At 39.4% G+C, this 15,127-nt stretch overlaps 1 protein-coding gene across 1 annotated transcript; it reads right to left on the reverse strand.

Moving 5' to 3' along the window:
* Positions 1–10,811: 10,811 nt before the first annotated feature.
* Ugt35C1 (UDP-glycosyltransferase family 35 member C1) lies at positions 10,812–12,878 on the reverse strand. Its single transcript, XM_002053397.4, has 2 exons — positions 12,572–12,878; positions 10,812–12,510 (listed from the first exon to the last, which is right to left on the reverse strand). Exons 1-2 carry the CDS (start codon positions 12,816–12,818, stop codon positions 11,201–11,203), a joined length of 1,557 nt encoding a protein of 518 aa, XP_002053433.1. The 5' UTR covers positions 12,819–12,878; the 3' UTR covers positions 10,812–11,200.
* Between the last annotated feature and the right edge of the window lie 2,249 nt (positions 12,879–15,127).

Consider the following 15,127-nt stretch of genomic DNA (forward strand, 5'->3'; position numbering starts at 1 on the left):
GCTAAAACGTTTATGACACATTCATTCAGGCGCCAGAAGGCTTCACCAAAGAAAATAACAAATTGAAGACCATGCTGTGAAGCCAACACTATATGCGCACATTTAGTAAAGTATGTAAAGCGGTTATGTATGCATTTATATATAAATTTATGGATATATATATATGCACATATTTGTATATGATGTGTTGTTGCAAACTGACAAAAAGGTTAAGCTCAAATTTAAACATACAGAAATATATGAAAAGTTAATTTGAAAAAATCTCTTTTGACAGCGCGCGGCGGGTGGGCTAGCGTGTGGATGGCTCCAAAGTTGCGCCCAAAAGGCGCAGATGCACAGTATATGTTATTTTAGTTGTTGTTGTTTTAGTTGTTGCTTTTGTTGTTGCTGCCAAGTCGCAGTCAGTCACTCGCACGATGCTGTCGAGCTGCAGCTACAACACAGTAAACGATGAAAAATGTGCAAAAATGGTTTACACGCACACACACACACACACACATCCATGCATATACACACACAATTGCGCAGAGACTGGATGTGTGAGAAGCGCATAGGAGGCTTCCTCTACTGTTTATATAGCCTGGCTACGTGTATAAATAACGCTAACATTTTAAATCAGTCGAGTGACTGCAGAAAACGCCAAAACTGGTGCCAGCTGAGCGACGCTTTTGACAAACCCTATTCCCAGTTTCCAGCTACCGGTTACTAGATACCCAGCCCCCAATGCCTTCCTTGTTGTCCTACCTGACATTTATGTCCCTGTGCGTGAGGCTTGGGTGTGTGAACGTGGGTTCGATGTAAAACGCAGCTTCGTCTTTTGCTTCACACACACCAAACGATTCACGCAGCAACAACGTCGTCCCGTTTGAAATATTTTGTTTCTTTTTTTTTATTTTTCCAACACTGCTTCTTATTTTCTGCAAAAGTTATGAAATTTTAACCCTTTTTTTTCCCGGACATGTGTGGCTATTTAATCTTGTCATCCTTTTAATAGCATGTTTTAGTTTTTCCACAAAGTGTTATTACCTTTTTTAATTCTTAGTATTTGGGAGGGGAACTTGACTTACTTGAATCAAGCAATAACCTATGTAGAATGTATATGTTTTATAAATATTTAATGTTGTGTTAGTATACAATTTATAATTCAAGAATTCGAACGGGAATGTTATCAATGGTCCAAACATTTGATAAAGATTGGTTCATCAATATCTAGTGGGATCAGTTTGCTGAGTACAACAGAATTTCTTCGACGGTCTTATTATAAAGTAAGTCTTTAAAAGAGTACACAGGATATGTGTACAACATGCCGAAAATTTTTAAAACATAAACATAGACAATCAATTTAATTTCCAGGGCTGGGTGAAACTATTTTTTATTCAATATGAAAAGCAGAACAGAAAACTATTTATGAAATAAAAAACAAGAAAAGTCAAAAATTCAAATTTTACAATATATAAAGTGCAGTTGCAAATTCTTTGCATCCATTTACTGGGAGGGAAGCTTGCCAGTTTGAGCTTAAAGCACCAGCTGGTTGATTGGCTTAAATTGTGCTGCAAGGTGGAAAATTAGTTTCAGTTTTTCCTTCATCCAAACTCTGCCAAGTGGACAGGGTCTTTGCATATACTCGGCAAGCCATAAAATGTTTTATCCATGTTGTTGTTGGTGTTGTCATACTGTCCACATTTGTAATACGATTGCCCCATAATGGAATTACCTGACTGCGATGAAGACAGGACAGAACAGGAATCTACTGTGGCACATTTACCTTTTGCATATGTCATAAATTTATGCGACGATTGGCTGGGCTTATTTGATTTGATAGCCTTTCCCAGTCCGAGTATTTGCAGTCATAGCATGCGGCCCCAATATTAGATTTTCACTTGTGATTTCTGTTCGCCTCACAGCAGCTAATTTAAATATGCATCGCTAAAAGCTTCCCAAAATGTCGCTTGCCTTAGATTAGCCAGTATTTTGTGTTGCCCAAATTTGATTTGTGGTTCCGTCTTTGCGTTCATTTGCCTAAATAAATACGCACAATATGCACGACCAAAGCCACAAAATGATATAATATATATGTAAAGACAGAAAAAGAAGCCGCTTTCAATTTAATTTAATAAAATTCATTTCGGTCGAGCCTTTGTGGTTTTTATATAAATAACTTTTACTGAACGCTGCCTCCCTTTAAAATATATGCAGCGTGTGCTCGCTTTTATTTTATTATTTCTAAAATGTTCCCTATGCGCAGTACATATACTTTATTTTATTTTATTTTATTTTATATAACAGCATAATTGAAACCACTTTGACTTTGGTTGCATGCCTTACACATTATTAACTTTTGAATCGCCAGACTTATCAAAGACCAACATTCAAGCAACATTTTAACAGTTCATAAATAATTTATACTTGAAATGTTAATAAACATTAAAGAATCTGCAACATTTTTAAAAATATTTCAAGCTAACTACCCGAATTTGTATTGTCTTGTAAATAATATTTCTAAGTAAGTAAAAAACCTACACAGAAACATGCAAATACAATTGTTTTAATAATTTAAAATAAAATATAGCTTATTGAACTTTATTGATTACATTTTATATACATGTACATATTTGTGTAAATATCTGACCGATTTTCTTCCGGCTTGCACTATTACTATTATGATTTTGGTTTCTCTTTCGTTCCTTTTATTAAAAAGTGAACTTTCATCTTTAAAATTTTAATTAACATTAATAAAGTTTTTCTCTTGACATATAAACCTGCAACCGTTTTCAGCTAAAAAGAAAAATTGTAAGGGCACACATATATTTCCACCCACATCCCCGGGCTACCCTGACACTATACTTACAGTCAAACGATTGCTTTTTCCTTTCAAGGAACTCAATATGCGTGTCTCTGTTTAATTAAGATTGAGTTTATGTGTGTGAGCCCGATTGCGGCTCTGAGTGTGTGCACGAATATGTTGAGATCTGTGCGCTGGTATATATACAGACGAGTATGAATAAATGTATGAGAGCATGCATTTAATTTAATTTTCATTTCGATTGATTCGATGACTTTACATTTCATTTCACGTATCGATGCGATTTCAATTACAATACTTACATACACCCACTCCCACAGAAGCCCAAGGACAAATACGTACTAGCTGCGTTTCAGGTTGGTTGCCAGTCGGCCAAAGTTAACCCTCAACATGATTCACGGATTTGCATTCGTGTGTATTTGCTCATCATGCAAACTCAGAGACAACAATTGAAAAGGCAGCCAGACAGACTGACATACACACCGAACCGAACCAAGTGATAAACGAGCTGATTAAGTGACTGTCAGCTCGTTGGCGGAAGACGTTGGCCAATAGTTATGGCTCACGATTCCGTTGGGGATTGACACAAAAGCCGACCAGCCTTACCTTATTGAAAATTATCAACTTGTTCCAACATATATTCACAGCCGGACATCCACTTCCGCTTAATTTGCGAAATTGTCTGTTTTTGGCGGTTGTCTTTATGACAAGTTAAATCAATTATTATAGTATTGAGGTTTTCTGACTCGAATTTATTTCCAAAGATATTTATGAAAGTTCATTTGGGAATTGTTTCACAATGTTTCGAAGAAGTCCGCCCTACCTGAGTGGGAAAAGCGGGTCAAAGGTTGTATAAACGAAAGTTAAAATGTTGGCTCTAGGTGCACAGTATTTGGGTGATCGATGTCTTAGGCTTGAAGGGAAAAAAGTATCAGTCAAGGCCGAGAAATACCATTTGGGTTATTTATATTTAGTTATGCAAATTTAGCGCCTGCTATTAAGAATGAATGGCAGATATCAAGAGTACCACAATATAACTAATTATGCTAATAAAAGTTTTATTACAAGCGGAAGTATTCTTTTAGAATTACCTTTTGGTAATAATCGGCTTACTTGGACAGAACTCAACGACCTTGTGAAATTGGGTGGTAAAAATACAGATACAAAAGATTCATTTTCCAATCTAAATATATAATATTAGCCTCAATTCGCTAACATATGTATTCTACACTTAACTTTTCATCCATTTAAATTGCTATTTAAGTATTTAACCTTCATCTAACTGAATTTTACCTAGCTTTGGTAAATTATTCTTCAAATTTCACCATTTTACTTTTAATCATTTTTTTTATTGGCTTCTACTGAGGGCCAGGCTTAAAAGTTTATCTACAACTTTCTGTTCTAAGTCCGGCCTACCATACTAGCCACAAAAAAGAAACCGCAACAATCCACCACAACCACCCATCCCACATTCCCCTCACCTAGCATAAACTGCATTTAGTTTTGCGTAGTTTTAGGCTAGCATTTAACTTTGTCGCCATTGTTACGCATTTTTTTGTTGCAGCCGTTGCTGCTGCTGCTTACATCGTGATTTGGCAGGACTTTTTTGCCAGAAAGGCTTTGGCTAGAATTGCATTTTGTTTTTGGTTTTTTTTTCTGGAGCTACTTCTTTTGGCAAGGACGACGTCGCCTGCCCCGGATACAATGTGCACTCTTTTCGTAACAAATGCAACGGAAAACCTATTTCCTTTGTAGGATATGAGGAGGAAAATGCTTGTTAGCGCCAAACGAGCATTTGCCACCGACACTTGTATGTATATATGTGTGTGTGTGTGTGTTTGGGAAATGGCTTTTGCATGGCAATATTTGAACAACCTTGAACTTGCTGCAACTGGTCTAATGCCTGGCTGCGGGTTAGGTGGGGCCAACAATTTCAGCTCGTTGTCACGTTGGGCTAACATGGCTAATTTCAGCTGCAGTTGCAGCTGACACAAATGAGCACAGTTCCAACATTTTACACATTTCACATTCTACAGCTGCTGTCAAATGACAATTAAAAGCAAAAGTGAGCAAAACTTTTAATTGCGCATACGACAGGTGGGACACATCAAAACAACTTGTGCCAAAAAAGTAACCACAAACATTACGCCCCAGCAATTAGTGCACCCAAATAAATTTCAAACAAGCCAACCAACTCCAAAAAATAAAAACCATTTGCAATTGACAAGTTCTAGAAAGGCGGCACTAATTATAAATATTTAGCATGCACACGCACACAAGTACGCTAGAACCTGTGGCCAGAGCCTTGTCTTGGCCGTCAGTTGTAAAATTGAATTTAAGCCCCGTTCTGTTTGGCTTTTGAAAGATTTATAACAGGGCTCACATGGCATTGGCCCCATATCGATAAGCACAATGCCTTTTTGCCGCCAGCTCTGCGCGTCTCTGCTCGGCTCAGCTTGGATCTGTGTGTCAGTGACAGTTGCCAATACATATAACGCACCACCCATACATGTATACTGTATTTTGTGTGCTTGTGTCTGTGCACAAACACACACAACGCTGGCGACAAACTTTTTAATCAAATTTTTTAACGCAATTTCTTTGCATTCTTCTTGCTTTCCCGCTCGCTCGCACACTGAGACACGCCGCTGTTGCATATGCATGCTCAATTGTGTTTGTATTGGCAAAGGACATGCTTTGTGATTTATACACACATCAAACACACACACACACACACCCACACAAACACACTCCTCAGTCGTGCATAAAGTGGGTGCGCCCGTTAGCAAACAACAGCTTTTTTTGATTTATGAGCGCTTTGGGTGCCGCCGCCGACGAAGACAAAGGCAACAACAACAACAACAATAGCGAAAAAAAAAACAAAAGTGAAAAGAATCGAATCGACAGTAGAATGTATTGAACTCTTAAGTTTTAAACAAGTTCAATCGCGCAAGTTATTAGGGAAATGCTTAATATGAAAAAAAGATTCTTATGAATGCGATAATACCCAATAATGCATGCAAGTTGAGCTGCGTAAATAGTATTATCAATGGGATTTTAATGAATTCACACTATGTGTACTGTAGGATGTACAACAAATTAGATACGAGGTAAAAATTGCGTAACGCAAGATATTCCAAGATACCTATCTAGCGATACAAAACAGAACATAAGATAAACCATACTAAATCCAAGATTGTAGATATAAGACACAAGATTGAAAATAAAAGTGTAAGTTAACCACAAAAAAGAGTACCTAGCTAAATTAGGTAGGTCAAAATATATAATAGTTTATGATATAGGGAATACCCTAAGCCTTCTTTCTCCTACACTAAACTGAGCTCACGCAACGTGCGATGCTTAGCATAAATAAAAAAGATAAAATAAAAATGATTTCTCTCTCTCCCTCCCAGTAGATCTTATTTTGCAATCGAATGCTCGTACGCTTTAAAAATATAACAGTAGTAAATGTGGAGTTTAAATTTGAGTGCAATTTCAAATGCTTTATTTATTTGCTTTTGCTTGACAGTGGTTGGCGGAGGTTGACGACGTCCCAAAAAATTAAATATATTTTATCTGTATACACTATTCTAAAAGCTGCATATTTGATTATGTGACTTTGGCTCAAAAAACCAGAGATTTGCTCACGAAATAGGTTGACAACATCGATTTTAGTCGGTTGCTTGGATATGAGGCAACTATTACATTATCGGAAACAAATTCGTACTGCACGTACATTTGGATGACCTATATTCGAATTTTTTTCTATCTTTTATAGGTACTGAGATATACGCATTATGTACAATTGCACAAAACACTTATGCCTCTTACCTATTTTCAATGGGTTCAGGGTTTAAAAATATACAAATTTAAAGAAAAGAAATATTCTAACAAATTATGTAATAAATGTGATTTAAAGTTGTACACATAGCTGAGTACGTAGAACTTGCTGTCAGTAAGAAAAATGTTATTTATAAATACCGATCGCATGAATATTTAATTAAACTTGCCCGCAATTGCTGGGCCTGCCTTGCGGATGGACTGGAATGGGCTAGCATTGGTTCTGGCAAGCCATTGGACATATGAAATTTTGATTGATGGCTCCCCGAACAGCGAGTGCACTATGACTTTATCTATCGATTGTCGCTGTCATAAAAACGCTAAAAAAAAGAGGGAATCCAGAGCCGCGGGCTTATGCAAATCAAGACATGCCGCACACATCACTTTGTTTCCCTGTCGCCCCTTACCAAAGTCCGTCCTACGAACTTGTCAAAACTTGTGCGCGTTTTTGCATCCTTTGTTCTTTTTTTGGTTTAAGGAAAGTAGAGAGAAAAAAATGCCAGTGCATATTGCTTTCCGTTGTTTGGTAGCCCGGCACTCGCAGCACTTGCAACAGCCGAGTTGATTTTTACATATTTCTGATAGCGTCGGCATTAGTCTCCAGTGAGCTGGCATATAAAAGCGCAGTTATGGACTGATTGTCGGCGCGCCAAACATGCATACACTATCTCATATTCTCTACTGCTCAAATGTTCCCAATTTCTACATATACATATACACATACACATACATATGTGGCGGAAAGTGTCAGTATTTTGAACTTTTGCTCAATAAGATTTATATGACTGACAGTTTGGGGGATTCTAAACAAAAAGCGACAAGGTTTGATTTCCCTTATTTTTACAGTTTATTGTTGAGCCGGCTTTGTCACTTTTTTGTTCTTCTATTTTAAAAGATTATTTAAAGCCTGAAAACGCAGTGCTTTACAAATATATTTTGTGGAATTATTTTGCAATATTTTTTCTTTAGTAATGCGCTATTTGTGTAATGTAAAAGGGATCTGAAAATAGCTTAAGTACTAGGGTTAATAATGAATAAAGAACATTTCTGGATTTGTTTACGCTAACTGCAAAATGGGTAAGTAAGTGCGAGCACAAGGGATGCAAGCAAACCTATGTAAATCGAATGAATGAAAACATGATTGCAGCTATATAATTCAGATATTTCACCTCTTATCATGCATTTTGTTCTTTACTAGGCAACGTAAGAGTATTATCCATTGTTAACCAGCCATATACAACAATGCTAGATGGAGGCTGACTACCAATAGAGGCCAGGTGCCAGCACCGGGACGTAGGAAAACCACTCGAGCGGCAGATTTGAGTGGCAAGAGCGCAAAGCGCTCATTGTACAGCTTGTGAATGGGTATAGGTGTTGCTGTAGCTATAGGAATAGGTCTAAAATAATTGCCTGCACTTTAAGTGCGCCATTAGTACTAAATTACAGACAACCAACCAACCAGCCAACCCGGCAGCCAGCCAACCAGCAGCTGCAGCGCCAGCTAACTGCGCGGTCTAATTACGCGCCAATGCTGCAAAACGGGTAACTAGGAATTCACCTGCCACCCACACTACATTTATACCCTACACTTCACGCTCCGGCCACGCCTACTTCTCGCGCATGGTGGCAGCTGGGAAAAAGTAAAGTGCGCTAATGGCAATTAGAAGTTTACCGAGTGCAGTCAAAAATTGTAACGGCTGCCTGGCATAGCTGCATTATTGAACATTTTGCTAATTGCCGTATAATTATTGCAGTTAAAAAATTGAGCACAACTGCCAACTAAGAGGCGACGGCAGACAACGGCAGCAGTTTCAAACACCAATCCTTGACCGTACAAGCAGTTATTGCGCACAATTTGCAAGAGCAACCCAGACAGACACGCACACATACACACAATTAGACAGACCGACACAATATATGCAGTGAAATTTGAGCAATGCCACAAACATTTGCATTGAACAAGGATTAGGCCAGATAGTTCTGGACACAACGCAATGGTTCAGTTCCATGCAAGCGTTATGCACTCACAGTGGCTATAGCTAATGTAAATATTATGGCAAAATCTTATAATTAAGATAAGCATTTCGGTTGAGTGGTTTTAATGAAAATCAAACATTTGCCATGCAAAGCGCAAACTACACTCAAGCTCAAATGTCTGCCGGAGTCTGCAGAGCCTATCGATATTCTACTTTGTCCAAATGCCTGACCCTTGTCAAATTCGTTTGCCGGAGTCTATAGCAAGGACTCTCTGAACTGTTTTAATATTTAATTAATGCTCGACCTAATGATTTTCATTATACTCAGTGGGCAACGCTTGGTCAGTTCCATGGAACATGTAACATTAAATCTATTAAATTGCTACAAACACACTGCAGCAACACTTGCTGCAATCATTTGCACAAGGATTTCACATGTAATGTGACTAGCGTTAGTTGTGCTGTAAGAAAACATGCACAGGCACACGGATATATATATATATATACATAATATATATATAATATAAAATTTTAGGTAAATGTTAAGCACGTCTTTAATTACCTCCGTTTAAGGCCGCTTTATAAGCAAAAGTGTCGCTTACATCGCGTCTGTGTTGCAATAATTGAGTAACTGCAATCTGCTCGCAGCCCCTTCCCGCATACCCATTCAAAACTATGTCACGCCAAAAAGTACGCGACGCCGTTGACTCTTGGCTGCTTATAATTAAGCCTTAATTGAACGTTGCCTTCGTCTTCGTCTTCTTGTCGTCCTTGTCGACCCTCTCGTCGCCGCAGCTCACGTAAGCAAGTTAATGATGCAATCGCTTACCAACCTTTGACACGGCATACTGGAGTAATACCCCACCGCAAAACTCATTTTGCAATCAGGTAAAGTTTTGGGCTTATTTTTCAAGCGCTTAGACTTGGACTTGGCCAGCGATCATCAGCTTGTGCATAATCTGGCACAAGTTCATTAAAACATTTGCTGGGCGGCAGGTATTTCAGCAGCTACCAGCGCCTGCAAATTTTATTGTACTAAATATATTTTATTACAACAGTCAAAAAGTTGAATATGCAATTTAGTGTGCATATTAACCCGTTGCCCGCTGTCCGTTGGCAAAGTTACCTGTTCCCAACTATTTAGCATAACGACGGGCGCTCATTATGAGGCCAACTCCAGCTCCCCGGTCCAGCCCCTTGGCACTATGTTCATGACAGCAGGCAACTTTATTTGCGCAGAGTATTTGGCTCACCCGACACTGCCGCTGCTGGAAGTCTGCCCAGAAACTGGACCCGAGCGCAGACCATGCGCCCAGACGCCAGGCACGTAAAATATGCGCCGCAGTACACGGTCGGTATATGCCAGAGATCACTTGACTATAAACGAGATTAAAAATTCAATTACGTTGGTGTTGCAAGCTGAATCTGAAGCTGCATCGAGCGCACAAAAAAAAGAAGAAAAAAAGAATGCAAAAAAAAAAAATAAAATAAAAATAAAGTTGACCTAACCAAAAAGACAAGCGCTCCGAACCTGGCCAGGCGAGCGGCACTCGAGTCAAAGCGCGCCATGCGAACATAGGGTGCAGGATTCTTGGGCACAGAAGCAGGAGGATGAAGGAGCCGACAGCAGTAGAAGTGGTCAGTGCCGGCGACGTTGTCGCAGCCAACGGAAGTTGACAACAATTTATGTGCCTGAAACGGATACAATTTACAAGCCAGGCGCGGCGTACGTGTAGCTAGAAGGCCTGACTAAGGATGGACATGGGTGGGGGCTTTTACCCATGGGTATGTGCGTATGTGTGTGTGTGGGTTCGCTGTGCAGGTGTGGCCAGCTCAAAACTTCAAACGGAATTTGGAGTGTGAGTACTTAGAGCAAAGTGGCCAATGCGAGTTTTCGGGGCACGCTGTTGTTAGGGGCAACACACAACTAGAGGGTGGCGAGAGACGCAGACTATGAAGAAAAATACGAGCGAAACATTTGAATTTCGGTTCTAGCTGAAGTTGATAAAATTCTAGTGATTTAGGGCATGTCTTGGCAGCAGCCAGGAACATCTGTAGCATTGGCAACGTAAATCCAAGAAATGCTACACATTTAAAAACAAACTACAACTACAAGGACGTCGCATTTCAACAACACAATACATAAAAAAAAATCAACTTATGCCAATATAATAAATATTACGTATACATCGTCTTGTGTCATTCTTTTGGACCTTGCTGCTAAAGGTTTAATAACAGTAATTTCTTAACAGTGCTATGTAAGCGTACATCTTACAGTTAACAGTGTAGGGAGGTTTATTGAATAGCCCCGATTTTAAAATATCTATCTATCTAATATAAAAAATATATAAAAAAAATATAAATCAACTATAAAACTGGGTAGATTTGTGTTTGTAAATTTGTGATTAATTAAATAAATTTAGTCAATTGAAAGCCATCAATTATAAGAGCGAACAGTGCATAATATGTTTTTACAATTTTTACGCGTGGAATAATTTCAACTTATTTTTAACAATATTCAATTGACAGCAATCACTTTAACGTGGGTATTATAAAATACGACACACGATATATCAATTTACTAATGCCTCTTTTGCTTATCGCGATTCCTCTGCTTATCACCAAAGATCAGACACAGAAGCCATCGAATAAACGTTATCAGCAGCCACATGAAAAGTAGAGGTGCAGCCAAAAGAACCGCCAAAGTATCCAAGCTGTGAAGCTGCACATAGCTCATGTCCCGCGAGGGGGCACGCATGTATGAAGCGTCCTTGTGTCGCGTTATGTACTCAGTCCACCAAATGGCGCGATCCATCGCCGACTCTGGCTGATCGCGATACCGCTCCGAGAGAATTGAAGCGGTTTTCGAATAAGTGGGCGTAGTCAAAAGTATATTTATCGTGTCCACCAGCTCTGTCTGCTTAAGATTGAGCAGATCCAGGCCTAGTCCGAAGCCCATCCTAGCGGCGTGCTTAACATTCATAAACTGATCATAGAAAACGGGCAAGCCCAGCACAGGCTTACCAAAGTAGATGCTCTCAATGGTACTCAGCAGGCCGCCATGAGTGATGAAGAGTTTCACGTTGGGATGCGCTAAAATATCGGGTTGGGGAAACCATTTGCTGATGAATACATTATCAGGCTTGTTAGGCAGCTGATCATCCTCAAACTTCCAGAGCACGCGTTGTTTAAGTCCTCCAAAAACCATCATAAGCATATTCCGAGTTTCTACGGGTAAATCCTTGCTCTTGACATTAGATCCCAATGAAAAGTAGATGACACCTTCGGGTGAGGTTTCAATAAAATGTTTAATGTCCTCGGGCAATGCTTTCTGCTTCTGCGCGATATGCAGTCCACCCACCTCAATCATGTTGGGCAGATAGGGTCTGGCGTAGCTCAGCGTGAAATGTTGACCGAGAAGCATCAGAGCAAAGCTGTCCAGTGTCTCGGAGAGTGATTTCTTAGCCTGGGGAAAATATTTCGCATACTGTTGCTCCATCTTGGGATAGTGTATAAACGACTGTACTAATTTCTCCAACCATATCTCCCAATGGTTTTCCAAACGCTCGTAGAAGGTCATGGGATTGGACCTCGGTGAACTGATGAGCGGATTGTAGGCCTGCGGTGATATGTTGCCCATCAGCTCGTCAATAAAATAGTCGTTACCATAGGTGGAGAAGCCCATGAGCGTCGCATTAAAATGCTGGGCAAATCCAAACAATGACTCCGTGTGCACCACCTCAGCAATGACTAAATCGAATGTTTCACCAGATTTCAGTAGCTGCTGCACGTTCTCATCTGCCAATACGCATTCGGCGATAACTTCCAACATCCAACTGAAAGTCTTATGTTTCTGCCAAAAAGAAGGCGCAATCATCGCATTAAGCATGTCTGAAAATGAAATTGATGAAAATTATATGATAATCCAATTACAATTATGTATTTTGTTTACCTTCGTAGTAGTCGTGTATTTTGGACGCGGTTATAAATCTCACATTCGACGCAGCTTCATTGTCGAAGGTGTTGATCACTGTCACCTCATGACCCCGCGCTGCCAAGGCCTTCAAATACGACTCGGCAAATATATACTGAGAGCGGCCCGGAAAAGCAAATATGGCCAAGATTTTTGAACCTTCAGTCTGCAGCGCACGACCGATAAGCGTTATTAGAGCCACCAACAGAAGCGTCAACAATCTCATGTTTTACTCGTGTCTCGTTAGATCTCTCGACATGCACTGAGCTCTTGCTTTTGGTGGCGCGTGCTTTTAAAGAGACTTTTTTTTATTCACTCTCAAGCTTTAGCTGATATCTGAACAACAGCATGACTAGCAAAAAAGTAGCGATTGTCATCGTGATGTCGGATATTTTTTTGCACTCTTAAAATTTAGCTCGACTTATCAATAATATATTTATGAACTAACGGGCATAGCCCGGCCTTGCCCGTGGCACATATAAAATAAATGTTCTCAATAAGATATGAAAATGATTTTGAAGGTGATCGAACGGTAAAAAAACAACATTCATGCAAACGTTTTCAGCCAATTTAACACTGTGCATGTGGAATTTCACAAATCGTTTAAACGCGTATTATATATAGCTATTAAAATAATTTTGACGCAAATCGGAAAAATTAAAACATCAGCAAAAAAATCGTTGAATTCCACTTTTCACCGAAACACGTCTCAAATGATTTTTCATAAGGATCCTTGATAATTAATTTGAGCGCAATACTTCATCCACCAAATCTTTCACCCCCATTTCCATCAAGGAGGAATACATTTTTAAAAAGAAGAATGAATCACCCCACAAATTAATTTGAACAAAGAACTTTGGAATTGCGTTTGAGGCCGATCGGATGGTAAATAAAATATTTTCATACAAATGTTTTTCGACAATTTTCCATACTTGCGGGTGGAATTTCCCAAAACCCCGTCTTAACGTGCACCTTCATCACACAAGGTAAGAACACCGAAAATTTCAGCTTCCTAGCTCGTACTGTTTGGTCTGTGCGTTGATTACCAATCGGTCACTCAGGTCAGTATACAGAGTAGAAGATTTATGTAACCTGGCATAAGTTTTAAAATTTTATTATCAACCCACTGCTCTAAAAACTATAGTGTATCCAACAGTTGATATATTCTTATACGCGTATATGCTTTATGAGAAAGTGCATGCCAGACTAGACTTGAACAAACTCCGCAGTAGGTTTAAAATTACATATTTTCGATGTTTATCAAAAAAATTATGTAGAAATTAATCGCTACGCGAGAACCCAATCTCTACTGTGAAAATTATCTTGGGTCGTAAGCGAACGTTTGTTAATTTTTGTCCATTCATGAGGAGGGTCATAAAAATGTTGAAAATATCCGGCCGTAAGGGGTTTCCGCCTTATAGGTGTACCTGTTGCAAGACTTAACTTGTTGATTCCGTAAAATAAAATAGACATGTCTCAACTTAATAATGCCCCTTTTTCAATTATACTTCATAATAAAACCACAACAGGTGGAAAACCAAATATATAAAAAGTTCTTATCTGAACAGATGCTACCTAAACACATGTGCCTTTGCCGCTTCTGCTTATCGCTCATTGGGTGACCCGCAAACACTATTGCAGCCAGCCACCTGATTGATCTAATCAGAACGAACAAAAAAGCATAACAATGCCAATTAGAACACCCCGAGTAGCTAGACTGTTATCTTGTATAAGGCTAAAGTCACGCGAGGCTGATTTCATAAAGGCTGCTGCGCGATTATGGATTGTGTATTCCGTTTATCAGGAAACTCGATCCACATCCGATTCCGGTTGATCGTGAGCGCGTCTTCTTAGTTTCCTCTAGATTGTTAAGGCATAGATCAATACCTAGTGCCATATAGAAATATGAAATGTCTTGGTCTTTAAAATGCTCCCTAGCAGCTGGACAAAGTGCTAGGCAAATTCCCCAAAGTTAGTGCGTGAGAAGTGCAGGCCAAACAAGAAAAGGCGGACAGCTAAAAACAAAACACACAACAGGAAACGGAACGAAAGTAAGGCAGAGACATAGATGCAGAATCATGACAAGAAGCAGTTCGGCAGGCATGCCATCTGGATGTGGGCGATGTCCAGTGGGCGTGCAAGTGCTCAAGCATAAAAACTGTAGAGCGTCGGCCTGGCCTAAGAAAACAAATTATTTGCTTAAGCGACGGTAAATGCACTTGTCCGGGCTTCCTTTTTCGCCAACGCGACCAGAAACCTATAAATATATATGTATACTATATTTACCTTTTATGCTCGCAAAATTTATAAGTGTATGTCCGGCGGGAAAAATTGTTTCTTTTAATTTATAAATAAGGTCGAGCTGCTGTGGGTCGTTGATGAGACAAGCCTCTCCACGCCGCTCCCCTTTCTTATTCGTGATGCTGCTATGCGGCTGGTCTATTTGTTTTCACTCAAATTTTATTTGCCTTCTTGCGCACATTTTCACTCCTTTTCACGACTTTTTGTTTGTCGATTGTTGTTGCCCTTGTTTTT

The sequence above is a fragment of the Drosophila virilis genome, chromosome 2, assembly GCF_030788295.1.
Source record: "Drosophila virilis strain 15010-1051.87 chromosome 2, Dvir_AGI_RSII-ME, whole genome shotgun sequence".
In the NCBI taxonomy this organism is placed as follows: domain Eukaryota; kingdom Metazoa; phylum Arthropoda; class Insecta; order Diptera; family Drosophilidae; genus Drosophila; species Drosophila virilis.

Coding starts and splice junctions, on each gene's coding strand:
- Ugt35C1 (XM_002053397.4), bottom strand. CDS start 12,818: ATGAGATTGTTGACGCTTCTGTTGGTGGCTCTAATAACGCTTATCGGT. Junction 12,511..12,571: donor AATACACGACTACTACGAAG/GTAAACAAAATA, acceptor TTTCATTTTCAG/ACATGCTTAATGCGATGATT.